Raw genomic sequence first — 26683 nt, 5'->3', positions numbered from 1 at the left:
GGGAAGCGCTTACAGGCTACATGTTTGAGTAGATCCTCTGTACCTCTCGTTTTCATATGGATTACATAATCAGATAACATTTATTAGCCAGAATATTTAGACATTTAAAGGCTTTAGACAGAGCCGATTTCTTATAGTGACTGAGCTGAAGTGGCTTCGGTTCATTTTTGTGACGCGCAGTTCCCGGAGACAGAGACGACAGATAAACTGTTTTTGTCGTTAGCAAAAGTTCGAATAAAACCCGACTTTAGAAAAATGCATAGGGCCACTCGGCGTGGTCTGCCAAAACACTTAATTATAAACTTCAATATTTCATTCAAAATAATCTCAACACGCTTTGTAAAATTTTGAAAAGCCGTGCATGCATTCAGGCCACTGGAACTAATGAACAACTGAAACGCTGGTTTTGATTTTATTGTTTGTCGTTGTTTAAACGTGCTTGTTGCATATCTCTATTTTATATTTGATATGGTCTATTGGTGAAGTAGCCTATAGCATTGATTACTGTGGAGGGAGGGGTGTGGGGATTCAAATAATTCAGCAGAAGCAGGGATGTTTAGACCAGAAGGAAATCCCCGTCCCCTCTGGCAAATCACACTTTACTTAAAACCATGTTTTTAAAAACTCTAGGTTGTAGGGAATCAAAATAATAATAATAATAATAGGCCTAATAAAAAAAAAATATATATATATAGGCTATATATGTAAAATTACTTTTTTTACAGAACTGCTTTTGAAATTACGATTGGTAGCCTCGTACGATTGGTACAGATGCAACGTCGTTGTGTTCGATACTATTGTTCCTAGTGTAAAATGGAAATGCATGGTAATTTTATTTTATAAATATAACCAAAAAACTGTATGGTGTAACAGAGTTTTAGAGCTAGACAAATCTCTCTGCATTAATAAATATAAAATTTGCAGTAGACCATGTTTGATCGGGATTTGAACCCGTGTCATCTTGATGATCGAACCGTCAGTTCTACCGCTCGGCTATTAATTTCCTCACTGAGAATTGCCCAAACGTTTGTTTCTCACATGAGCGAGAAAACGTTTTGTCGTTAGCCTGTGTGAGTGTAGGCCTACTTTAGCCTACCTACATGAATAAAAGTAGACCTTTTACAGTTTTAAAAGATGATATCTTATCTGTATGACCAACAATTACGCAGTAAGTTCTTTTAGCTGTTATGAGAAAAATAAATCCAAATGAACGCGCCGCCGCGTTTGTCAAACTCTAATTCAACATGCCAGAATAAAGCCAGATTTTAGAATAATGCATAGCCACTCGGCGTGGTGTGCCAAAATACCCTAATTATAAACTTCAATATTTCATTCAAAACCATCTCAAAACGCTTTGTGACATTATAAAAAGCCGTGAATGTATTAAGGCCACTGGAACCAGGATCGTAACTGAAACGCGCTGCATGTCTCAATACAGGAAGCGCTGGTTCAGATTGTATTGTTTGTTGTTTAAACGTGCATGTTGCATATTTAAAAATATTTGTTTAAAAATAAATGTTTGTTGTAGGCTTATTTGTAAATTACCATAGCTTGTAGAATTTCATCCTTACTGTTGTTAATTGACATTAGCCCCACTTACGTTTTGATAAATGTCCCTTTGCGCCACCTGGCGGTCATTTCGCGAGCGACTTTGAAATGCGACTGGTTTATTTTTATTGTATTGGTCTACTTTAAAAAATAATACTTTATAAGACATTTATGGGAAAAGACTATTTTCTTTTCAAGATGTTTCCAACTGTAACTTTGAACCAATTCTGTAGAATGGCCCATATAGCATTTGACCAGGATTTGTTTCCAGGTATGACTAAAAATGTGCTTCTGGCTTTCATTTATATTTTGATTGTTTGTATATATATATATATGTGTGTGTTTGTGTGTGTGTGTGTGTGTGTATATATATATATATATATATATATATATATATACACATGTAGGCTATATATATATACAAGAAAGAATGCAATGACAAAATATATATATATATATATATATATATATATATATATATATATACATGTAGGCTATATATATATATATACAAGAAAGAATGCAATGACAATATATATATATATATATATATATATATTGTCCTTACATTCTTTCTTGTGTGACACCCCTGAATGAAAGGCTCATTATTATGCAGGGTCACTGTCTGAGAACCACTTAATTATTCATGATAGGGGTTGGGCCGTTCCGCCCATCCGCATATTGCCTTGGCAAACAAAAAAATGTTTTTCACAATTTAAAACAATCTATTGTTGTATGTGAATGATTAGGAAGGATGATTTTCAGATCATTTTGAAGCAAAAACTCTAGGCAACAACGTACATTAGTCAAAAGTCTTGTGGACTCATATTTAGTATGTTTTTTGTGTCCTTATTTCAAAAACTTTATTTTTTAGTTTTTTCAATAACCACGCATAAACAATATTCTCTCAAAAATACAAACATGTACATACATGTTGCTCACACATTATGGTAGACCTGTTTGTGCTAAATAGAGTTTAATTTCACCTGTGCCATTAATATGTTTATAAGCAACTGAAAAAAGCACAAATGTCAGAGCATGTCAAAACATCCAAAGGGCCCCAAAAACACTCTGGTCCCCAGAGGGTTAAATAATTTAACAGTTTAAAACAGTCATCTCTCAGGGCAGAGAACACAAAACAAGAAAAAAAGAAAAGAAAGAAACAAAATTGCTGAGGCTTACCGATGGAGGCAAAGGATTCAAAAGGCAGTAAAAGGTCCCAGGAAACCCCCCAGTAAACACACAAACAAACCCCCCATAGACACCAATGCACACAAGTACAAACAGTCCACAGCACTCCAAACGGGGACAATGCCACCCAGACACCAATACCACCACCGGCTCTCAGCTACTGTAACAGAAAAAGAAAAACAAAGGAAATGCGCACTAACACACTCTTTCAACAAAGATTACACAAAAAGAAAATACAGACAATAAATATTTTTCTTATCACAAAATATAAACAATAACTGCCAGAACCCGCAATGGCTCTAGAGAGGCAGTAAAAAAAATACAACAAAATAAATAAACTTCTCAATTCAACGAAAAATAAATAAACTTATTACAAAATATAAAATGACTGCCAAAACCAGCAATGGTTATAATACGACAGTATAAAGAAAACACATATATATATATATATATATACACATATATATAAACAAATCAAAAGAAAGAAATCAAATAAAATATAAATGCAAATTTAATCTAAATTGGAATCAAAACAAACAAACCAAAAGAAAACAAACCCAGGAAACAAACTTCTTAAATCAACAAAATTATAAAATAAAGCCCCAGCCCCTTGAGCTATTCACATGTCATAAAAACAATAGCATTCATGGAACAAATGCCACATACTTTTGGCCAGACAGCCAGAACTACCCAGTGGCCGTGATAGCAAGACGAGCGTACAGTGATCTACTCCACTCGCTGATACGCTATTTACACAAACAAGGCAGTGGCCCGGGCGAAGCGGCACGTATGCCAGTCAGACAGAGACAGACAAAACAGATGTACACGAAGCAGTACCTCAAACATAGGCAACAATGCACAATATAACCGCAGGCAAAACGGCAAAAGCAATAACAAAACAGAAAACAAAACAGCAGGCAAGACAAAACAGCCGACCAAACAGCAGCCAGCGAACCGGTCCTGTGCAGCTAGCGATGATCTCCGGCTAAACTGGCCTCATTCCTGTTAGCCATCATTCAGACATACCCAAGGGAGAAAGCTCGACGAGTGCCCACGGCACTGATAATACAGTGTGTTCAGTGGTTCAATAAATTGAACGACGAGATGAAAGTTCGTCCATCCGACCGGAGATCTGTTGCACAGCACAGGACCGCACACGGAGAGCGAGGCCAGGAAACACAACACAACTTCCTGTCACCAATGAGCAAGAGAGGGCGTCAGAAGGATTACTCGCTATTTATAGGGCGGAGCTTCACACGGGGAGTGGCCAAAGAAATGCCAGTTCATTACACTAACTCATACTGCCACACTAGAGAGAGTGTTTGTTTGGAAGAGCTGAGTTTTGAGCTTTGTTGTAAAACATCCTCTTAACGAATAAGGAGTGTTTATCTGTTTATTTACTCCCCAAACGGCTTTTGCTGTTTGGGGATAAATATTTTGTCTGAAAATGCAAACTGACAACATGGAAAAGGGAAGAGTATTGGACAAGCGGAATGTGAGCGGGAATGGCGGTGAAGATGAACAAAGAAGGAGGAATTATGAGAAGCGGCTGACAGTGCTGGTGGAGATAGAGAGAGAGGACAGAATCACCATGATGGAGCTGTTGAAGAAAGTAAGAGAGGAATGTGGAGTGGTGATCGGATGCAGGTACAAAACTCCGAGAGAATATGAACTAACAATGGAGGAGAAAGGAAAGGAGAAAATACTGGATGGATTAAAGATAAAAAAATATGTGGCGTTCTAAACCAGGACAGACTAAACACCGACTACGCCACCCTGGGAATTTCACCCAGAGAATGATTTTACTACCCAAGCTCTATAGATCTAACAGCTAAGGACACACAGGTACGTATACAATACAGCCAAAGACAATGTTCAATTTTGAAGGGGCACCATTTATTGTATAAATAATTTAACACTTAAAAACAGTCATCTCTCAGGGAAGAGAACACAAAAAAAGAAAAAAAGAAAGAAACTTATAATTGCTGAGGCTTACCGATGGAGGAAAAGGAGTCAAAGGCAGCAAGAGATCCCATGAAAAATCCCCCAGTAAACACACAAACACACCCCAGTGAACACAAATGCAAACAGGGAAGTCAACAGCACTCCAGACGGGGACACTACCACCCAGACACCAATACCACCACCGGCTCTCAGCTGTAACAAAAAAAGAGAAAATGAAACACGCACACACACACTCCACCAAACATTCACCAAAAGAACAAAAAATACAGAAAATCAATATTTTTCTTATCACAAAATATAAACAATAACTGCCAGAACCCACAATGGCTCTAAAGAGGCAGTAGAAAAACAACAACAACAAAAAATAAACAAAATAGATAAATTTTTATAAATTCAGTAATCAGAGAAATCAAAACAAAGAATAAACTTATCACGAAATAAGCAATAACTGCCAAAACCAGCAATGGTTATAAAACGGCAGTATAAAGAAAACTATATATATATATATATAAATCCAATAATCAAAAAAAAGAAATCAAATGAAAGAAATACAATTTTAACTTAAATTGAAATCAAAACACACACAAAAAAAAAAACAGAACAAAACAACCAAACTTCTTAAATCAACAAAATTATAATATAAAGCCCCAACCCCTTGAGCTATATTCAAATATCATAAAAGCAATGGCCCACATGAAACAAACGGCACATACTTTTGGCCAGACAGCCGTAACTACCCAGTGGCCGTGATAGCAAGGCGAGCGAACAGCGATCTACTCCAATCGCTGATACCTGCTCAGTAACGTTGTTTGCACAAACGAGGCAGTGGCTCGGGCAAAGCGGCACGTATGCCAGACAGAGATATAGACAAAACACGGAAGTATATACAAAACAGCACATTAAACATAGGCAAAATGCACAATATAGCCGCATAGGCAAAAAGGCGAAAGCAAAACAGCAGCCAGCGAATCGGTCCTGTGCAGCTAGCGATGATCTCCGGCTAAACCGGCCTCATTCCTGTCAGCCGAGGGAGAAAGCTCGACGAGTGCCCACGGCACTAATAATGCAGTATGTTCAGTGTTCAATGAGTTGAACGACGAGATGAAAGCTTGTCCATCCGACCGGAGATCTGTTAGCACAGCAACGCACACACAGATCGAGGCCCGGAAGCACAACACAACTTCCTGTCACCAATGAGCAAGAGAGGGTGTCAGAAGGGTTACTCGCTATTTATAGGGCGGAGCTTCACAAGGGGAGTGGCCAAAGGAACGCCAGTTCATTACTCATACTGCCACAAATAGTAGAATTATGGCGAAAGAAATATCCAGCACTGAGTTGGTGGTTTCATTCCTGGGTCTGCCTACGTACATCCAGGATGAGGCAATAATGAGAAAGCTGACAGAATGGGGAGTGACGGCGGTCTCAAGAATAAAGAGGAGAATGTGGCCAGGGACTGACATTGCTGCTGGAACAAGATTTTTAAAAGTCAAGTTAACTGATACGGTCAAATCATTGCCATATTTCTCAAAATATAAGACGATAGGCGGAATGGAGCACTTCCGGGTCATACACGATAGGCAGGTGAAGGTGTGTCGCTTGTGCATTCAACCGGGGCACATAGTGAGAGACTGCCCAAGCTTCATGTGCTTCAAGTGTAATAAGCAAGGACACTATGCTTGAGAATGTAAGGAGGGGATTTGCAAAGAGTGTGAAATGAGGCATGTACTGTGTGTGTGCGTGGACTATAATGCATGAAATGGAAAATCCAATGTTTAATGAAAATGTGTGTGATTGGTGGGAAATAATGAAAGGGAAAATCAAAAAAAGAAGTATTAGATATTCAAAGCAAAGGGATTTCATGAGAAGGAGTAAAGTAGAATCCATGGAAAATGCATTGAAGAAGGAAGCGGAGAAAATAGAGAGTGATCCTAAGCATGGAAAAGAATGTTTCTTGCAGATAAAAGCAGAAATAGAGGAGTATGAAAAAGAAAAAAGTAAGGGTGCAATAGTAAGGAGTAGGGCACAGTATGCGTTGGAGGGAGAAAGGAGTACAAAGTTCTTTCTGAACTTAGAGAAAAAAAAGCAGAGAAAAAATCATATTATGGAGCTGGAAAATGAAAAAGGTGTAAAAGTAACTGATTATGTGGAGGTAATAAGTGTAGTAGAATCGTTTTATAGGGAATTATTTAAGAAAGAAGGTGTAAAACAGGAGTGTGTGGATGAAGTTTTAAATACTGTAAGTGCTAGGTTAAATGAAGATGATAAGAATATGTGTGAAAGAGATATAGGCATTGAAGAAATAAAAGAAGCAATAAAACATACAAAAATGAATAAAAGCCCGGGAGCAGACGGTGTAACACATGAGTTTTAAAAGACTTTTGTTGATATTTTAGCACCAATATTTTGTAAGCTGTATAGGAGTATGGAAGAGAGAGGGGAAATGCCAGAATCAATGGGAGTAATTACCATCTTGTACAAAAATAAAGGAAGTCCACTTAAGTTGGAAAATTATAGACCGTTGAGTCTGTTAAACACAGACTATAAAATCTTAACAAAAGTATTAGCCAATAGAATAAAAAAGGTAGTAGGGACAATAATATCACCAAATCAGGCATACAGCATAATGGGAAGAGATATCACAGACACAATCTGTACAATAAGAGATGTAATAGAAAACATGGGGAAGGATGGGGAAGGGGGTTTGATTGTATCTATGGATTTAAACAAAGCGTTTGATAGGGTAGAGCACAGCTTTATGGAGCAAGTAATGAGAAGATTTGGATTTGGGGAGAGGATTCTAAGGTGGTTAAAGCTAGTATATGATAATGCAAAGAGCTGTGTGAAGATTAACAGGGTTTTAACTGACCCCTTTCCTTTAGAGAGGTCAGTCAGGCAAGGATGTCCGCTGTCTGCCTTGCTATACTCAATAACAGCAGAACCTTTGGCAACACTGATTAAAGGAGATAAAGAGATAAGAGGAATTCAAATACCATATGGGGGAATGAGCATAATTCATCAGTATGCAGATGACACCACATATGCAAAAACGATGTGATCATCGCAACTGGCCCACCTTTACAGGTACTCTGCCCTGCCCCATCTGTGAGCCAGTGGCATCGCTCTCTCCTCTCCTTCTCTCCTCCTTCCAAGCACCAACCTTCTCCCTGGGCCAGCTCAAGGCTTGGTTGCATCTCTCAACACTACAAGAGTTAGGTGGCTACAGCCGGTCATCAGATGGGCACCCCTGTTTCCTGGCCATCCCTTCAATCCCCAACAATCCGAGTGTTCTCCAGAGCGACTGTCCCGCAAAACCTCTGCAGCCGACCTCTACTGGTAGATTCCAGGCCTTCCATCCTTTTTGCTGACTCTCGAGGATAAGGCCTTGATATTTTTTGAGCTTACGCTCATGTGCCTCCTCCATCCTTTCTTCCCAGGGTACAGTTAACTCTATGAGCACCACCTGCTTGGTACCTCTAGACCAGAGTACAATATCTGGTCTGAGGCTAGTGAGTGCTATCTCCTCCGGGAATTTGAGCTGCTTTTTCAGGTCTGCCCACATCTCCCAGTCATTTGCTGAGGCCAGGACCCCTCTGCTCCTCCGTACCGCTGCAGTGCTCTCTCCTGTCCTGACGAAATGGATAAAGTGGTGCCCATCAGAAAGCCATTTACGATTCTTCCTTGCCTGTTCCACACCATCCGCCAACCGAGACAGGATCTTATCATGACGCCACCGGAATTTCCCGTCTGTCAAACTTGACCGGCATGCTGAAAGGATGTGCTCAAGATTGGCTGTCTTTCCACACAGCGTGCAGCTGGGGTTCTCTGCTATCCCCCAAATATGGAGGTTTGATGGGGTAGGCAGGACATCATAGACAGAACACATCAAGAACTTTATCCGACGTCCTTCCATGGTCCAGATCTCCTGCCACGTCAGGGCCCTTTCTTGCACGCCCTCCCACCTTGTCCAGCTGCCCTGTTTTTTCATAGCAACAGCCTTGACATGCCGGGTTTCCTCCTCTGCTTTACGGACCTCCCTCTGCACCATGCCGCGACGTTCTTTTGGGTCAGCTTTTTCCCAGCTTACTCTGGTGGAGCAACCCAGTCCAAGCCTGCCCAGAGCTACTGTCCCAACGATGTCAGCATGATGCAGTCGATCCTCAGCCTCCGTCAATGCTCTGCTGGCTGACCATTTACGACCTGTCCTGACCACAATACCTGCTTGGCGTACTCTTTCGTCTTTGCTGTCTCGCAGCATCATGGCCTGGCGTGTCTTTGTCGCCTTATACTCCTCGACCACTGATGTTACTGGCAGCTGCAGCTTGCTGCCTGTGCTATACAAGCCAATGGAGCAGAAGCTTCTTGGGACGCCCAGCCACCTCCTCAAATAGGTGTTAATCCTCCTCTCCAATCCCTCGACGATAGAGACAGGTACCTCATAAACAAGCAATGGCCAGAGCAGCCTAGGAAGTACCCCGTGTTGGTAACCCCAGGCCTTATACTTGCCGGGTAGGCCACTCTTCTCTAGGGATGTCATCCAGGTATCTACTTGGATAATCATCTCCCTCACACTCTGCTTATCGTTGAGGTCTGCCCTGTACCATTTCCCCAAGCTCTTCACCGGTCTCTCTTGGACCGTTGGGATGATGGTATCTTTGATCCTGAAGCGGAACCGGTCCTGAATACGCCCCTTCCTCAACACCAGGCTTCTGGACTTTTCTGGTTTGAAATCCATCCTTGCCCAATTGGTGAGTTCAACCAGATCCTCCAAGATCCATCTCCCTTCAGGTACTGATTTTGCCGTGATGGTGAGGTCGTCCATAAATGCTCTTATAGGTATCTGCTGGATGCCACTTGCCAACACTGCGCCTCGACGCAACTTCTCTGCTGATTTAACGAGAAGGTTCATCGCCGCTGAAAACAAAATCACTGAGACTGTGCATCCAGTGACAATGCCCACCTCTAGCCTCTGCCATTCTGTGGTAAAGTCTCCACAGGAGAAGCGCATGTTGAAGTTGTCATAGTAACGCTGCAAGAGCTTCTGGAATCGCTCTGGGACATGGTAGGTCTTCAACGTCAAATGCACCAGCTTGTGGGGTATCGTCCCAAATGCATTTGTTAAATCCAGCCACAGAACTGCAAGGTCACCACGGTTCTTCTTTGCATCTTCGATAATCTTGGTGATCATGCTGGTGTGCTCAAGACAGCCTGCCACCCCTGGAACTCCCCCTTTTTGGACGGACGTGTCCATGTACCCGTTGTCCATCATAAAGGTGGTCAGTCTCTTCGCCAGAATCCCAAGAAAAATCTTGCCTTCAACATTAAGGAGTGAGATGGTACGGAATTGCTTAATCCCCATAGAGTTTTCTTCCTTAGGGATGAAGCATCCCTCAGCGACCAGCCAACTATCAGCAAGGAAGTCCTTCTTCCATGCAACTCTCAGTAACTTCCAAAGTCGTCTCTTAAGCCTTTCACAATACTTGTACACCTTATATGGAATGCCATTCGGCCCTGGGGCTGATTTTGCTCTGGCCTTCCTGAGAAAGGTGTTCACCTCCTGCCAGCTCGGTTCCTCAGCTCTAAAGGGGGTAGCTGGTTCTGCTGGTTGTATGAGTTTCTCCATCTCCTCCAGACTGTCCTCCCTTCTGGGGTCACTGTGGACCTGACGAAGGTGCTCCTCCACCTCCTCCTTTGTTGCTTTCAACTCCCCTGATCTTACATCGCCCAGAAGTTTTGACAGATATTTGAAAGGATTCTTGGTGAAATCTGTCCTCTCCTTCATTCGTCGCTTCCTGTCCCTACGGTGACATTCAGCTCTTCGCAAGGTCTTAATGCGCTCCCTCAAGTTGTCACGGATTTCCTTGAGTGCTGGTCTCTCATCCCCTGCTGCTTCACGAAATGCCTTCCTCAGCCTCCGCAGATCCCCTCTAAGGATTGCTATTTCCTTCAAGCGTCTGCTTTCCTTTGGCTGGGTGTTTGTTTTAGCCTTCAGCTCTTTCTTTCCGAAGCGATCAGCGCCTATGCTCCAAATAATGGAAGCCATAGCCTTGAGCTTCTTGCCCACATCTCCTGCCAAGGCCGTTTCCAGCACGTCATCCACATCATGATCAAACCTCTCCCACTCCTTCCTTGCCACTGCAGCGGGCCAGTTCACTGATTCCTTTCGGGCCACTCCTACCCATATGTCCTGTCCAGGTCGTCTAATGTCCTGTGTACCCTCCATCTCTGTCTGGTGCTTTGTGTCCTCTGACACATCAGTGATGCCGTTCCTACTCCCGTCTTCATCGTGTGCCTGGAGATTCGGGGGACTGTGGTTTGCCTCCTGCCCCGGCCTCTCCTCCGTCTCACCAGGTTTCCCTGTGCGTTGCACATTATGTTCCGGTTGCAAGCACTTCATCTTTGACTGATGTATCTTCAGACCCCTCCCATTTTTACATATCTTACCACATCTGCAGACCCGGGATAAATCGTTTACCTGTTCCATTGTCGAAAGTCCATCATGAGTGGTCATACCAAAGGTCTGTCCTGTGGGCCGATCATCCTCCCCCGCTCTCGCTCGACCCTGGGGGTGTCTTATAATGTACCTTTCCATAGCGATTAGCAATGGGTCCCTCCTCGCGAAGGTTGTGCTTCGGCCTGCCAAACCTCCACACCCCAGTTTTGGTCTTTCCCAAATGTCAGCAGTCTTTCCTAGCTGTCACCGTTCTTCCTCGGTCGCCAACTTGTCTTTCCAAGTAGTCACCGGGTCAACCAGAAAAGATATGCAAAAACGATGTGATCATCGCAACTGGCCCACCTTTACAGGTACTCTGCCCTGCCCCATCTGTGAGCCAGTGGCATCGCTCTCTCCTCTCCTTCTCTCCTCCTTCCAAGCACCAACCTTCTCCCTGGGCCAGCTCAAGGCTTGGTTGCATCTCTCAACACTACAAGAGTTAGGTGGCTACAGCCGGTCATCAGATGGGCACCCCCCTTCCTTGGTGTTTCGTCGATTTAAGCCCATAACACCTCGGGAGGGCTCGACAGTAGATCCAGCGTCCTGGATCTACCCCTGCTGACCACCACCCAACTCTATGCCGTTTTTGGTCCTTCAACAGGTTTGCTCTGCCACCGCACCTCCCGCTGTATCCAGATCCAATTTGATGCTGTTTCCGCCTGTTCAGTGACATTGCCTATCAGCTCCCCCTTTTTGGACGGACGTGTCCATGTACCCGTTGTCCATCATAAAGGTGGTCAGTCTCTTCGCCAGAATCCCAAGAAAAATCTTGCCTTCAACATTAAGGAGTGAGATGGTACGGAATTGCTTAATCCCCATAGAGTTTTCTTCCTTAGGGATGAAGCATCCCTCAGCGACCAGCCAACTATCAGCAAGGAAGTCCTTCTTCCATGCAACTCTCAGTAACTTCCAAAGTCGTCTCTTAAGCCTTTCACAATACTTGTACACCTTATATGGAATGCCATTCGGCCCTGGGGCTGATTTTGCTCTGGCCTTCCTGAGAAAGGTGTTCACCTCCTGCCAGCTCGGTTCCTCAGCTCTAAAGGGGGTAGCTGGTTCTGCTGGTTGTATGAGTTTCTCCATCTCCTCCAGACTGTCCTCCCTTCTGGGGTCACTGTGGACCTGACGAAGGGGCTCCTCCACCTCCTCCTTTGTTGCTTTCAACTCCCCTGATCTTACATCGCCCAGAAGTTTTGACAGATATTTGAAAGGATTCTTGGTGAAATCTGTCCTCTCCTTCATTCGTCGCTTCCTGTCCCTACGGTGACATTCAGCTCTTCGCAAGGTCTTAATGCGCTCCCTCAAGTTGTCACGGATTTCCTTGAGTGCTGGTCTCTCATCCCCTGCTGCTTCACGAAATGCCTTCCTCAGCCTCCGCAGATCCCCTCTAAGGATTGCTATTTCCTTCAAGCGTCTGCTTTCCTTTGGCTGGGTGTTTGTTTTAGCCTTCAGCTCTTTCTTTCCGAAGCGATCAGCGCCTATGCTCCAAATAATGGAAGCCATAGCCTTGAGCTTCTTGCCCACATCTCCTGCCAAGGCCGTTTCCAGCACGTCATCCACATCATGATCAAACCTCTCCCACTCCTTCCTTGCCACTGCAGCGGGCCAGTTCACTGATTCCTTTCGGGCCACTCCTACCCATATGTCCTGTCCAGGTCGTCTAATGTCCTGTGTACCCTCCATCTCTGTCTGGTGCTTTGTGTCCTCTGACACATCAGTGATGCCGTTCCTACTCCCGTCTTCATCGTGTGCCTGGAGATTCGGGGGACTGTGGTTTGCCTCCTGCCCCGGCCTCTCCTCCGTCTCACCAGGTTTCCCTGTGCGTTGCACATTATGTTCCGGTTGCAAGCACTTCATCTTTGACTGATGTATCTTCAGACCCCTCCCATTTTTACATATCTTACCACATCTGCAGACCCGGGATAAATCGTTTACCTGTTCCATTGTCGAAAGTCCATCATGAGTGGTCATACCAAAGGTCTGTCCTGTGGGCCGATCATCCTCCCCCGCTCTCGCTCGACCCTGGGGGTGTCTTATAATGTACCTTTCCATAGCGATGAGCAATGGGTCCCTCCTCGCGAAGGTTGTGCTTCGGCCTGCCAAACCTCCACACCCCAGTTTTGGTCTTTCCCAAATGTCAGCAGTCTTTCCTAGCTGTCACCGTTCTTCCTCGGTCGCCAACTTGTCTTTCCAAGTAGTCACCGGGTCAACCAGAAAAGATATGCAAAAACGATGTGATCATCGCAACTGGCCCACCTTTACAGGTACTCTGCCCTGCCCCATCTGTGAGCCAGTGGCATCGCTCTCTCCTCTCCTTCTCTCCTCCTTCCAAGCACCAACCTTCTCCCTGGGCCAGCTCAAGGCTTGGTTGCATCTCTCAACACTACAAGAGTTAGGTGGCTACAGCCGGTCATCAGATGGGCACCCCCCTTCCTTGGTGTTTCGTCGATTTAAGCCCATAACACCTCGGGAGGGCTCGACAGTAGATCCAGCGTCCTGGATCTACCCCTGCTGACCACCACCCAACTCTATGCCGTTTTTGGTCCTTCAACAGGTTTGCTCTGCCACCGCACCTCCCGCTGTATCCAGATCCAATTTGATGCTGTTTCCGCCTGTTCAGTGACATTGCCTATCAGCCGTTTCCTGGCCATCCCTTCAATCCCCAACAATCCGAGTGTTCTCCAGAGCGACTGTCCCGCAAAACCTCTGCAGCCGACCTCTACTGGTATATTCCAGGCCTTCCATCCTTTTTGCTGACTCTCGAGGGTAAGGCCTTGATATTTTTTGAGCTTACGCTCATGTGCCTCCTCCATCCTTTCTTCCCAGGGTACAGTTAACTCTATGAGCACCACCTGCTTGGTACCTCTAGACCAGAGTACAATATCTGGTCTGAGGCTAGTGAGTGCTATCTCCTCCGGGAATTTGAGCTGCTTTTTCAGGTCTGCCCGCATCTCCCAGTCATTTGCTGAGGCCAGGACCCCTCTGCTCCTCCGTACCGCTGCAGTGCTCTCTCCTGTCCTGACGAAATGGATAAAGTGGTGCCCATCAGAAAGCCATTTACGATTCTTCCTTGCCTGTTCCACACCATCCGCCAACCGAGACAGGATCTTATCATGACGCCACCGGAATTTCCCGTCTGTCAAACTTGACCGGCATGCTGAAAGGATGTGCTCAAGATTGGCTGTCTTTCCACACAGCGTGCAGCTGGGGTTCTCTGCTATCCCCCAAATATGGAGGTTTGATGGGGTAGGCAGGACATCATAGACAGAACACATCAAGAACTTTATCCGACGTCCTTCCATGGTCCAGATCTCCTGCCACGTCAGGGCCCTTTCTTGCACGCCCTCCCACCTTGTCCAGCTGCCCTGTTTTTTCATAGCAACAGCCTTGACATGCCGGGTTTCCTCCTCTGCTTTACGGACCTCCCTCTGCACCATGCCACGACGTTCTTTTGGGTCAGCTTTTTCCCAGCTTACTCTGGTGGAGCAACCCAGTCCAAGCCTGCCCAGAGCTACTGTCCCAACGATGTCAGCATGATGCAGTCGATCCTCAGCCTCCGTCAATGCTCTGCTGGCTGACCATTTAACATTTACAGTCAAGGATACAGAGAGCAGAAAAAGAATAAGGAAACATATGGAAACATACGGAAAAGCGTCAGGTGCAAAAATAAATGTAGATAAATCAGAAATAATGAGTATAGGAGGTGTGGCTATTGAAGGGCTAGACACTCCCTTGAAGGGCTAGACACTCCCTTTAAAATAGCGAAAGAGTATGTGAGGATTCTAGGTGTGAACATAGGAGACAATGTAAAAGAAGCTAGAGATGCCACATGGACAGGAATATTAAATAAAATAAAACAAGTTTTACAATTTTGGAGATTAAGGGAATTAAGATTAAGAGGGAAAGTAGTAGTAGTTAATTCATTATTGCTTACCAAATGTAACTATGGGATGGGGGTAATGGACTTACCAAATTGGGTGTTGAATGGAATGAAAGAGACTGTGAATATTTTTTTGTGGGGAGGGAAAGGAGTTAAAATATCAGCAAAAACATTAATAGCAGATTATAAGGAGGGAGGCTTGAAGCTGATTGACTTAGATGTTAAAAGAAAGGCAATAAGAGTGAAAACAATTAAAAAATATTTACATGATAAAGTAGAATATGGATGGAAAGGTTATATGAGAAATTATTTAAATACAAGTGGTGGATGTGGTGAGGAAGGATTGTTCATGGCCTTAAAAAAGCCAATGATTGAAAACATGCCGCTATTCTATCAGGAGGTATTTAGTACATGGGCTGAGTTTGTAGCAAATGTGGGGTATGAATGTGAGAATATAAATCAAGTGCATCATCAGCCAATATTTTTGAATCCAAAAATAAGGTTAGGAGGGAAACCATGGAATGTTCATGTTTTGTTCCGGGTGGTGGAGGCCTGTGTTCCAGAGAGGTCCTGCTCAAAACTCCTTTTAAAACACCATCGAGCATCTGGAATAGCTTCCGACTTTGATCGAATGTGGATTTTGTTCTCATAAGGAGGGCACCAGTAACCTGTAACCTATCAGGCATCAGGTCAATCGATTTGGCATACGCCCATATGTACTAGCGTTTTTTGTAGGTCAAGTTCCGGTTTGACAGACCCGAAATGGAACTTTAGCTCCTTTAGCTACTGGGTGAAATTGTATCCCCAACAACAGATATGGCTTAAACAAACAAAGTACACTCTGAGCCTGCCTCTAGGCTTAACCCTGACTTTACCCGCAAGACGCTATGCCAAGCCTGTGCGAAATGTGAGGCTCCGGATGACGGGCGCAATTTAGGCACGGATAAAATCCGCGACCAGCCCCAAGCAGCTCACAGCGGCTGCCCGGCTAGCTCAGTCTGTAGAGCATGAGACTCTTAATCTCAGGGTTGTGGGTTCGAGTTCAAACCTCGGTGGGACCTGCTTCTGCCAGGAATGTGTGCAGGACCTCGTCCGAAAATGTTTTTTCGACAGCGCTGATCCTCAAAAGGTAATCTAGGGAGTGCCCCTTTGAAGTGAGCGTAAAAGGGCGGTACACCGCGTGGAGAATGCGGGCATCGATCCCGCTACCTCTCGCATGCTAAGCGAGCGCTCTACCATTTGAGCTAATTGAATCCAGTGAACTGAGTTCAAATCCCGGTGGAACCTTTTCAGCTTGTTTTGCGGAAGGGCGGGAAAAAACAGAGCTGATGCGCAACTGCTGATGTGGCGGTGAAACTGGCACTCTAAAAGCCAGTCGAGATCAGGGAAACATGGGCTTAAAAAGAAAAGGCTTCACTTGCTCTTTGCTGTCGCGCTTCTGGGCTGAATGACTAAACACCTCTGCTGCTCGGTGGGAAAAGGCGACCCACGCCAAGGTTCCATGGTGTAATGGTTAGCACTCTGGACTCTGAATCCAGCGATCCGAGTTCAAATCTCGGTGGGACCTGCTTTTGCCAGGAATGTGCGCAGGACCTCGTCCGAAAAAAACTTTTCTGATTCCACCTAGCCTCATCGCTATCTGCCTCTCAGACGGCCAGAGACCAGCGTGTGGTGGTTCCGTGGCGTAATGGTTAGCACTCTGGGCTTTGATTCCAGCGATCTGAGTTCAAACCTCGGTGGAACCTTTTTAGCTTGTTTTCCGGAAGGGCGGGAAAAAACAGAGCTGATGCGCAACTGCTGATGTGGCGGGGAAACTGAACATCCCTTTGAAGTGAGCGTAAAAGGGCGGTACACCGCGTGGAGAATGCTGGCATCGATCCCGCTACCTCTCGCTTGCACCTACTGCTTCCTACCGATTGAGCCAAAGTAAGCCCAAAGTAAGCCCACGTGAGCCAATCGCGTTTCTCTGCTGTGGCTTACTTTTGACCAATCGCGTTCTCTCCTGTGGCTTACTTTTGACCAATCGCGTTTCTCTCCTGTGGCTTACTTTTGACCAATCGCGTTTCTCTCCTGGGGCTTACTTTTGACCAATCGCGTTTCTCTCCTGGCTCTGCTCCCTGTGGCTTACTTTTGACCAATCGGCGACCGCTATTATTATCGTCATCTTTGCAATCTTTGCAACAGGTAAGTCTATTCTTCACGACTGTATAATCGATCATTATTTATTCATAAACAGTGTGTGTTTTTAGACAATTAAACATGCCAATAAAGCTAGCTAGCGTGTAATAGCACATGTTTTCTTCTGTACATGTGAACCTGCAACTTTACCATGATATACAGTAAAAAACATGTCACTACTGTCAAGATAATTAGCCGACCGCTAATTAAGCTATATCCTCCTTAAACCATTTTGTTGTTGTTGTTAATTTAGTTTTTTTTTTGTGTGTCATTCATTACATTATTTTGAGCACAAGAACATTTTTACTAAAACCTTTAAAAAAAAAGTTTAATTCATATATGTTATACTATACTATGTTATACACCAGTATACATATTTATGTTATCTTTTTAAATACTATGTTATACATATTTAAAGACAAGTTTTTTTTTTTTTCAACAAATGATTCTCAACTATGTTATAAAAGAAATACCAAAACGATTTGATATACCATTTTAAGTTTTAGATCTGTTTGATGATCATATTATTATGAATTGTAATAAATGCCTTTATGTTATATTTGGTGTTTCTTAGTAATCTCTGCCACAAAAGCTAAACAAAACAAAACGATTTAAGCATGGCATGATACCAGCAAGATTGTACCAAGAAGTGTTATTTATTTTCTTATTAATAAGTTCATCACACTATTTACAATTTGTACACAAGGCAATTCAAAGTGATTCACAGTTGTATAAAAAACAATAATGCTTATGCTCATAATAATAATAATCATTAATTATTATAATATTATAATAATTAATTACATAAAAAACAAATGCTGTAGTAAAATACTTTCAGTTGGAATATGACAGCTATGTAACGTTCTGTTTATGCCTGTGTCCTTTCAGATTATGTATGCATACCCGGTTTTACGAAGAACCTCTGAGGGTCGACTCCTTATGGGGCCAACTGAGGAGGCCAATAGGAGGGAGATCGTGTTGGCAGGGAGGGCCAGGTGTAAGGAGGAGGTCCTGGCTGAGGCCACTGCCTTTGTGAGGCAGAATGGAGGGAATCCTGGAGACCAGTTCCTGGTTCTGGCTCACTGCAAGATCCAGTTTGGGAAACACCAGGGTCAGAGGTTTCTGTGGCTGCTGGAGAACTCACTGGGGTATGCCTGCTATCTGGTCAGCAGCATTTTGGGGGAGGAGGAGAGGGACAACCCGCTGTCGGCCAACAAACACCTGTTCCTCAGATACACCTCGCAGATCAGGGAGGTAGGCGAGGCTGTGGAGGTGTATCAGAAAAAACAGGCCATGCTGCAGGAGGCCCAGAGGACAGGAGAGTCTGGATGTCTGATGGTGGAGTTTGGGGATTTTAAGGGTAGGTCAATGAAGGAGGTGTATGAGGACCCAAGCAAGGAGGCCCAGGCTCTCATCACCTACCTGAAGAAGGCAAAGGCCAGGCCTAACACCAATATGGCCCTTTTCAAAGCATACGTGCTGAAGAGGCAGGCTCCAGCCCACGTGCCCACCACCACTGTGCCCGCTGCATCTGCCCTCACTGCTGCTGTGCCCACTGCCACTGTGTCTGTTCCTCCTCGACCTACTGCCACTCAGAACAGGCCACTGCTGGCGACCAATGTGAAGGCCCTGTTGGCGCGGGGGAAGCATTTATCTGCTTCACAGCTGGCACAAAAGATTTTGTCTCCAGCCAAAACCTGTAAGTGATTTGCAAGCTTTAAAATCATTACAGTATATATTATGCAGTATATATGTCTAACGAAAATACGTGTTCAACAGCTGCAGGACCACGTGTACCTCCTGCTTCTGAGTCCGCAGCCCAGAGACAGCTCTTTACATGTGGTGAGTATCACTTAACGCATACAAGTGTGTTGGTGACATGTGCTTAGTGTTTTATGTTATTTTATAGACTCTGCTGCTACGGATTTTTTTGAGGAGGAAGATGACGTGGAGATGGCAACTGTAGCCTCGCAAGCTGAGGAACAACTTCCTCAAGGTATGTAAATCTTAAACAATATTTTACAAACAATTACAAATAAAACAAAACAGTATTTTTTAAATGACATATCATATTATTTTATTTCACAACACAGAGGAATGGCACTTCTCAGGTGTCAATCTACATTCACTCTTTGAGTGAACATCCTCAAAGGAAAAAAGAGAATTTAAAGGTGTATGTAAAAGGTTTGATTTCATTTTTTATCGTAATCACTGACTAAAGCTCATTCTTGTCATCTCACACTTCCCCCACTCCCCTTGGAATAAGTGGCTGTTGTAGTGTTTGGTCTGCTTCGCTTCACACTTGGCTGATCCCATCTTTTTTTTCTTCTTGTATTTCTTCTAATGGTGCTTGGATGATTTTCACTGCTTCCTTCCATCTTTTCATCATCATGTCGTCTCTCTACTAATCATACATGCTTTGCAGTAAACCTTGTAATCGCAGTAGCTGTCCAGCAGAGCTGAGAAAGTCATGCAGTGAAAGTCTAAAACAATAAGATAATTTTGTTGTGTTTTTTTACGCTCCAGCCACTGCAGGCTCGAGAGGCCCTGCTCCTGCCCCGGCTCGTGCTACTGCCCCTGCTCCTGCCCCTTATCCTGCTCCTCCAGCATTGTGGACCCCTGGCCAGGTGTCCCAGTCGCCTGCAGAGCTTCCTGTTCACTGGAAAGAGCAACTCCCATCTTTCCAGCAGGACTGGATCAGGAAGACTCTGTTCAGGGCCAACATAAAAACAGGGAAGCCTGAGCTGACGCCACATCCCAACTTCTGGTGGTACCCTCCCTAGCCCCCGACCGTCTTCACCCAGCCCCCTACTTCTCCTGATATCTTCTTCTGCCGCCCTCTGTTCCTCTGGATGCCGCTGAAGATGTGGTCCAATCCACTTGTCTGTGTCCAGCCAGCCTGCAATAACCACAAGCTGACAGCTGCTGGCCTTTATCGCACTGTGCGCAAGGTCCTGGACATAGACGGGTGGTATGACATGGCCACAGAGTATCTGGAGTGCAAAGGGTGCAAGAAGAAGTATCCAGCCTGGTCTGAAGACATCCTGGGACAGCTCGACATGGGACACCGCAGAAAATTCCCCGCCATTCTGACATACAGGTAGAACACATTCATATTTAGAGCAATGCACTGTAATTTGTTGTACTGTATAAAATCAAATACGTTGATTTACTGATATTAACATTGAAATAATAAGATGTGGCACTGAACAGAATTATTTGACTGTCTGTAGGTACTCGTGTGACTACCGTGTAGTCATAATGATGCGGGAGAGGACCCGGGGCAACAGTGTCACACAGCTTCACAAAAAGCTGCAGGAGCAACACACCTCAGCGTGGTCACAGCGGACGCTGGAGTACCTCACTGTCTGTGAGCCCTTCACAGACTCCTCAATCGTTGAGCCTCCACTCTTTTCTGCGCCCCCGCCCCTCCCACCCATCCCCAAACCCAAGTGGCTGTTGTCTGTGTATGCCAGGGACGTCCTCTCGCGGCTACCTGAGGTCAAGGCCAAAATAACCTCAGTCTTTGGCTCTGTCCTCAAGATGGACTCCACCAAAAAGGTATAAAAAGTCAAGTTTGAGTAATAATAATTGTTATTATCTTACATTTTTCTGAAATTTGTTTATTCTACTGTTTTTTTTTTTTTACATAGGTCACCAAAAAACTGGCCGGCGCTGCTGCCAACACTGCTGGTTGGTGCACTAATGTAGGCAATGAGCACGGCCAGGTGTTGGTGTCAGTCCTCACAGCGGCAGAGGGGCATGGATTGTGGCCCATGGCGGTGGGTCTCATGAAGAGGTACAGGGAGGCGGGAGTGGCACCACCCGCCGTCATGTATGTGGACAGAGACTGCTGCAGCCCACACGCACACAGACAGTCGCAGGTCAGAGCCATGTTCATAGAGTGGGATGAGCTCCAAGTGCGCCTAGACATTTGGCACTTCATGCGGCGCTTTGCAGCAGGTGTCATCACGGAGGCTCATCAGCTTTACGGCACCTTCATGGCTCGGCTTTCCAGGTGCATCTTTGAGCTGGATCCAGATGATGTCGCTGCTCTACGGTTGGCCAAACAGGGGGAGTTACAGGCCAGAGGAGCTGGTCCAGTCTCAGAGAAGGCTCTGGATAAGCTGATCACCAGGAAGGAGTTGGCACTGCACTGTCGCAAGCGGACCAGAGGAGTGGAGGAGACCACCTGGAGGATCAAGGCGCTCATTGATGAGATGGACAGTGAGAAGGGGAGGGACACTCTGGGTGTACCACTGCTGGACCACGAGCGAATCCAACAGGTCTGGATAGACCAGCATAGGCACATCGCCTGTATTCAGGACCCAGAGGGCTTCCCTCTGTACCAGAAGACAGACACACTGAAGAAGGGTGGTGTGGAGCTCAGCTGCTATCGCTGTGCTCGTGGCTCCACCTCCTTGGAGTCTTTCCACCTCCATTTAAATCGCTTCATCCCAGGTAGGTTATAACTTTTATAACCTGCAAAAAACTTTAAACTTTTATAACCTATTCTGCCGTACTGAATACATAGATAACATATATTTGACTTTATTTGACCTGTAGGGACCAGTGCCAGTGATGCGCATTTCCAGGCCTATCTCCTGGAAGGCCTGATGCGCTGGAACCAGGACCGGATGGATGAAGCAGTGAGGGGAAAGACTGACCTGAGGACCTACAGTAGCATTGAGAGGGAGGCAATGGACCAGCTCAGCCGCAAAGTGCTGAAGATGTCCCTGGATGATCGCTACCAGCCTCCAGGGGCTTACACAGGTGAGAATTATTCATGTTAACTCAAACAAAAGATTATACATTATACAGGTGTATGAGTGTACATTTTTTATATTGTATTTCAAATAATTCAACTATTGTTGGAGTTATTTGTACTTTGTTTAATTTAGGCTTAATTTGACCCTTTATAGCCTTATTTCTTTGCTTTCTTTTGCTAAAGTGAATTTGCTTTATTTTGCATTTATGCTTATTATCTTCTTGTTTATTATTTTAATTTTTTTTCTGTTAAACTGCGTCAAGCCTACAAACGATCAAACTTTGAAAAGTTTGATTGTTTTTTTTGTTTCAGTTTGTTATGGACAAATAGCCACTACAGCTATAATAATGTGAATGTGCTTTGTATGTGTGTTCTTTTGCAGGGGAGCTGCTGGGTATGGAGTATCTGTACAATCAGTCTGGGAAATCCCTGACTGTTATGGATAACCCAGAAGAGGAGGATCGGCTGGTGGAGCAGATGACTGATGAGGTGGTGCAGGACGAAGGCTTTGTTGAGGAGGAACCTGAGGACCTCACAGTGCCAGTCCTCTATGACCCCATTGAGCCTGTCCCAGTCCACAGCAGCGGCCCCCAGGCCTTCAACCCCTGTCCCTCTGCACCAGGACCATCCTCACTAAAGCCACCCACAGGACTGCAGCGCCCTGCCCAGCCTCCTCTGCAGTCTCCTCCTCTGCGCCCTGCTCAGCCTCCTCTGCAGTCTCCTCCTCTGCGCCCTGCTCAGCCTCCTCTGCAGTCTCCTCCTCTGCGCCCTGCTCAGCCTCCTCTGCAGTCTCCTCCTCTGCGCCCTGCTCAGCCTCCTCTGCAGTCTCCTCCACAGCCTTCTGTCCAGCCAAGTGCTGCCTCTGCTCCTGCAACATCAACTGGGTCCAGTGTTGCAGACCAGGCTCCTGTAAGTAAGCTTCTCATTATTAGTTTCTATTTGCTTTTACACTCTGACATTTAACATGCTGTGTATTGTTATTGTAATACTTTCCTGCAGGCTCCTGTTCTTGGACCCGATGGCGTTGCAGGCTGGGATAAGGTGCAGGATCTGGCTGAGTACCTGGTGTCCCTCCGTCAGGCACTCTACCTGGACGAGCAGCAGGTCACAGAGGTCATCCGTCTGTGGACTACTCTTCCTGATGGGGACAAGAGGAAGATCCACTATCAGCCCAGACACCAGCCCAAACTGACCCACGGACGCTTCAAGGCTCCGAAAAACACAGGAGTGACACCGGGTGTGGACAGTGTGAAGAGGTGCCTGATTGGTCATCCTGGGGGGCCAGCTCAGTGGCCCAGCACCAGTCGCTTAGTTGAGGCCATGTGTATCAAACTGTGTGCACTTCACAAGTCCCCAACTAAGAAGGATGGAGTCCGTCTTCCTCGTAGGACTAAGGTGCTCACGGATTACCACCACATCCGAGACCTGGTGCTGAACTGCCAAACTCTGATGGAGGCCACGTCACTTCAGTTGTTTATGCTGAATCAGAGGACTCTCACTCAGTGGTAAGCATGGTTTTACATTGACATTTGAAAGAAAGGGATAGCAGTTATTTATTATGAATACATTTTTTGATTGCAGGTTTAATCGAAGGGAGAACACCCAGGAAGTGACTGTCCTTACCCAGGGCCTTGCTGCAGAAGACCGCATCGCTGTGGCCAGCTCACACCTTCTGGAAAAGCTGGATGAGGCTCCCTCCACATCAGGGGCCCGGCACGAGTTTGTCCTTCCTCCTAACAGAGCGGGACAGGCTCCTAAGCTACGGCCGGGCAGACGACCTGCCAGTGCTGCAATTGTGAGGCCAATTACCCCAGCAGCTCCTACTCCTCCCCCAGTTCCTGTGCCACTACCCCAGTTCATTTTATTAAACACTGCGCCCACGCTGCTGGCACCTGGTGCAGGTGGCGCTTCAGCTGCTCCTCTCCTGGCTCCAACTCCAGTGTTTCCTGACGTGCGAGAGGCTCCTGCTCCCACTGCCCCGGTGTCTGTGTCCCGCTTCACTCAGAGGAACAGACGACGCAGGGCAGAAGAGGAGGCCAGTGGAGCCCACAAAAGGAAATATGTCCGTGAAGTGGCATATAACAAATGCTCTAAGTGTGGCAAGCCCAAAACCAAGGAGTTCGGCCACAGCCGCTTCGGCAGTGCCACGTTTTGCCCCAGTGTCTCTGGTGGCAAATCTTTAGAGGAGTGGCTGGTAGAACAGCGCCAGCAGAAAAAACCTGGACAGCCACCTCTATAATAAAAAATCTTCCAACACAGAAAAAAGATTGTTTGTAAATACCTGTAAATAAATATCTATGTGTAATTACAGTTATGTTCTTTTTTTTCTCTCAATCTTTCTGTAATGTCTTGTTTGTTTTATTTATATTACAGAATGTTCTATTCTATTTCTACATTGTTAGTTGTTTATTTTTGTTCATTAATGTCTTGTAGTTTTAGTAAATAAATACTGTTCACACTATTATTCATTGTGCTGCTTTTAATTGCCTTGGGACTGGAATGTGCAAACTGTACATGGGCCCACCCACTCTTTCATAGAGTATACATTGTATATAACACATATATTGTGTGTATGTCCATATATTTATGTGTGTGTGTGTACTTATTTCAATATTTGTGTGTATTCATTTTAATAAAAAAAATTACATTTCGATATTTGTGTGCATTTGTGTGTATAAAACATTTGAAGTGTCCTAAAATAAATCAGATAAATCACATCAATCAATCCCACACACAAAAAAACACATATTTGAATAAACATTTGTATTAGTTTTATTAAACCATAAACATGTAATATGTTTTTTTTTTTTTTATAATAAACACAATTAATATCAATCAATATAATGATATGTCACATTGATTACCAAATGAAGGCGCATGCGCAGTTGATCACACACTAGTCGTGCAGAACACGGGTTCGAGCCCAGCCCGTGGAGTGTGACTTGTTTCACATGTAACTAAAACTCTTCCATAACGTGCAGGAATATAGCCCGAATATTGTTGCAGGGCAAATTTGTGCGTTTTTTCGCCTTTTCTGCGTCCTTTTCGCTTGCGTGGGGGGCGCAAAGACTGGACCCCTGCTTATGCTAAGCGAGCGCTCTACCATTTGAGCTAATTCCCCTCGACGATGTGGAGAGAAGGTGTCCATCGCACAGCATGTGTGAAAGTGCTGCAGCGTGGTTTCCAATGCCCACAAAGCAAAGAGACCGTATTTCCTCTGTGTCGGCAACTTTGCACTGGCTACCGTTTAGTTGTACATTTAATTAAACCTTTGTGCTTTAAGCCTTGCAAACGGAAATGTTTGCGGCCAGGCAGCAGCAGGAAGGATGTGTGTGTGTTGGCTCGTCGGTCTAGGGGTATGATTGCTCAGTTGCCTCGTGTGCAAAGAAGACAGCGGGTGTTATGTGAGAGTTTACATCAGCTCAAGTTTGCTGTGGCGCGTGCATGGAATGTTCATGTTTTGTTCCGGGTGGTGGAGGCCTGTGTTCCAGAGAGGTCCTGCTCAAAACTCCTTTTAAAACACCATCGAGCATCTGCAGTAGCTTCCGACTTTGATCGAATGTGGATTTTGTTCTCATAAGGAGGGCACCAGTAACTTGTAACCTATCAGGCATCAGGTCAATCGATTTGGCATACGCCCATATGTACTAGCGTTTTTTGTAGGTCAAGTTCTCACAAACCAAAGAGACCGTATTTCCTCTGTGTCGGCAACTTTGCACTGGCTACCGTTTAGTTGTACATTTATTTAAACCTTTGTGCTTTAAGCCTGGCAAACGGAAATGTTTTCGGCCAGGCAGCAGCAGGAAGGACATGTGTGTGTTGGCTCGTTGGTCTAGGGGTATGATTCTCGCTTAGGGTGCGAGAGGTCCCGGGTTCAAATCCTGGACAAGCCCGTTCTCAGGCTTTGCTTTTAATCTCTTCAAGCTGACTAGGGTAACTAGGATATTCCTGGGAAATTGGGGATAAAAGGAGTCAGAGCGGGGCCGGTTAGCTCAGTTGGTTAGAGCGTGGTGCTAATAACGCCAAGGTCGTGGGTTCGATCCCCGTACTGGCCACACTTTTGCTCTCTGGGACCCTCAGCTCTGCTCACCTCGAAAGTGACGGGCGGTCTCCCAGAAATCCCTGCTGGACAAACCATTTGCCAGTAGACCTGGCTGAAATAGCTCAGTTGGGAGAGCGTTAGACTGAAGATCTAAAGGTCCCTGGTTCGATCCCGGGTTTCGGCAGAGCAACCTGGTTGCTGTGTTTTTGGTCGAGGGTCTCCAGTGAGCAAACATCATCTCCTGTTAACCTGATTCCACCTAGCCTCATCACTATCTGCCTCTCAGACGGCCAGAGACCAGCGTGTGGTGGTTCCATGGTGTAATGGTTAGCACTCTGGGCTTTGAATCTAGCGATCCGAGTTCAAATCTCGGTGGAACCTTTTTAGCTTGTTTTGCGGAAGGGCGGGAAAAAACAGAGCTGATGCGCAACTGCTGATGTGGCGGTGAAACTGGCACTCTAAAAGCCAGTCGAGATCGGGGAAACATGGGCTTAAAAAGAAAAGGCTTCACGTGCTCTTTGCTGTCGCGCTTCTGGGCTGAATGACTAAACACCTCTGCTGCTCGGTGGGAAAAGGCTACCCACGCCAAGGTTCCATGGTGTAATGGTTAGCACTCTGGAC

At 45.3% G+C, this 26683-nt stretch overlaps 1 protein-coding gene and 5 non-coding genes across 6 annotated transcripts in view; 5 read left to right on the top strand and 1 right to left on the bottom strand.

Moving 5' to 3' along the window:
- Positions 1–7921: 7921 nt before the first annotated feature.
- On the bottom strand, positions 7922–11865 carry LOC130092589 (uncharacterized). The gene has a single exon (XM_056260491.1). The coding sequence runs from the start codon at positions 11291–11293 to the stop codon at positions 7922–7924; it is 3372 nt and encodes a 1123-aa protein (XP_056116466.1). The 5' UTR covers positions 11294–11865.
- Positions 11866–16569: 4704 nt separating this feature from the next.
- trnaq-cug (transfer RNA glutamine (anticodon CUG)) lies at positions 16570–16641 on the top strand. The gene has a single exon. It is a non-coding gene; the product is annotated as a tRNA-Gln (tRNA).
- A 9360-nt stretch (positions 16642–26001) lies between these two features.
- On the top strand, positions 26002–26075 carry trnai-aau (transfer RNA isoleucine (anticodon AAU)). The gene has a single exon. It is a non-coding gene; the product is annotated as a tRNA-Ile (tRNA).
- Positions 26076–26173: 98 nt separating this feature from the next.
- trnaf-gaa (transfer RNA phenylalanine (anticodon GAA)) lies at positions 26174–26246 on the top strand. Its single transcript has one exon. It is a non-coding gene; the product is annotated as a tRNA-Phe (tRNA).
- A 125-nt stretch (positions 26247–26371) lies between these two features.
- On the top strand, positions 26372–26443 carry trnaq-uug (transfer RNA glutamine (anticodon UUG)). Its single transcript has one exon. It is a non-coding gene; the product is annotated as a tRNA-Gln (tRNA).
- Positions 26444–26651: 208 nt separating this feature from the next.
- trnaq-cug (transfer RNA glutamine (anticodon CUG)) overlaps positions 26652–26683 on the top strand; it is a 72-nt gene continuing 40 nt past the window's right edge. Inside the window, exon 1 of the tRNA in view lies at positions 26652–26683. This exon is cut by the window's right edge and continues 40 nt beyond it. This is a non-coding gene — a tRNA (tRNA-Gln).

This window comes from Rhinichthys klamathensis, unplaced genomic scaffold (genome assembly GCF_029890125.1).
Source record: "Rhinichthys klamathensis goyatoka isolate OS25496 unplaced genomic scaffold, OSU_Roscu_1.1 h1tg000176l_1, whole genome shotgun sequence".
NCBI classification, from domain to species: Eukaryota; Metazoa; Chordata; class Actinopteri; order Cypriniformes; family Leuciscidae; genus Rhinichthys; species Rhinichthys klamathensis.
This window is presented reverse-complemented; position numbering and strand designations above follow the sequence as displayed.

Excerpts from the sequence above, each read along its gene's own strand:
- LOC130092589 (XM_056260491.1), bottom strand. The coding sequence starts at position 11,293 with ATGGAAAGGTACATTATAAGACACCCCCAGGGTCGAGCGAGAGCGGGG.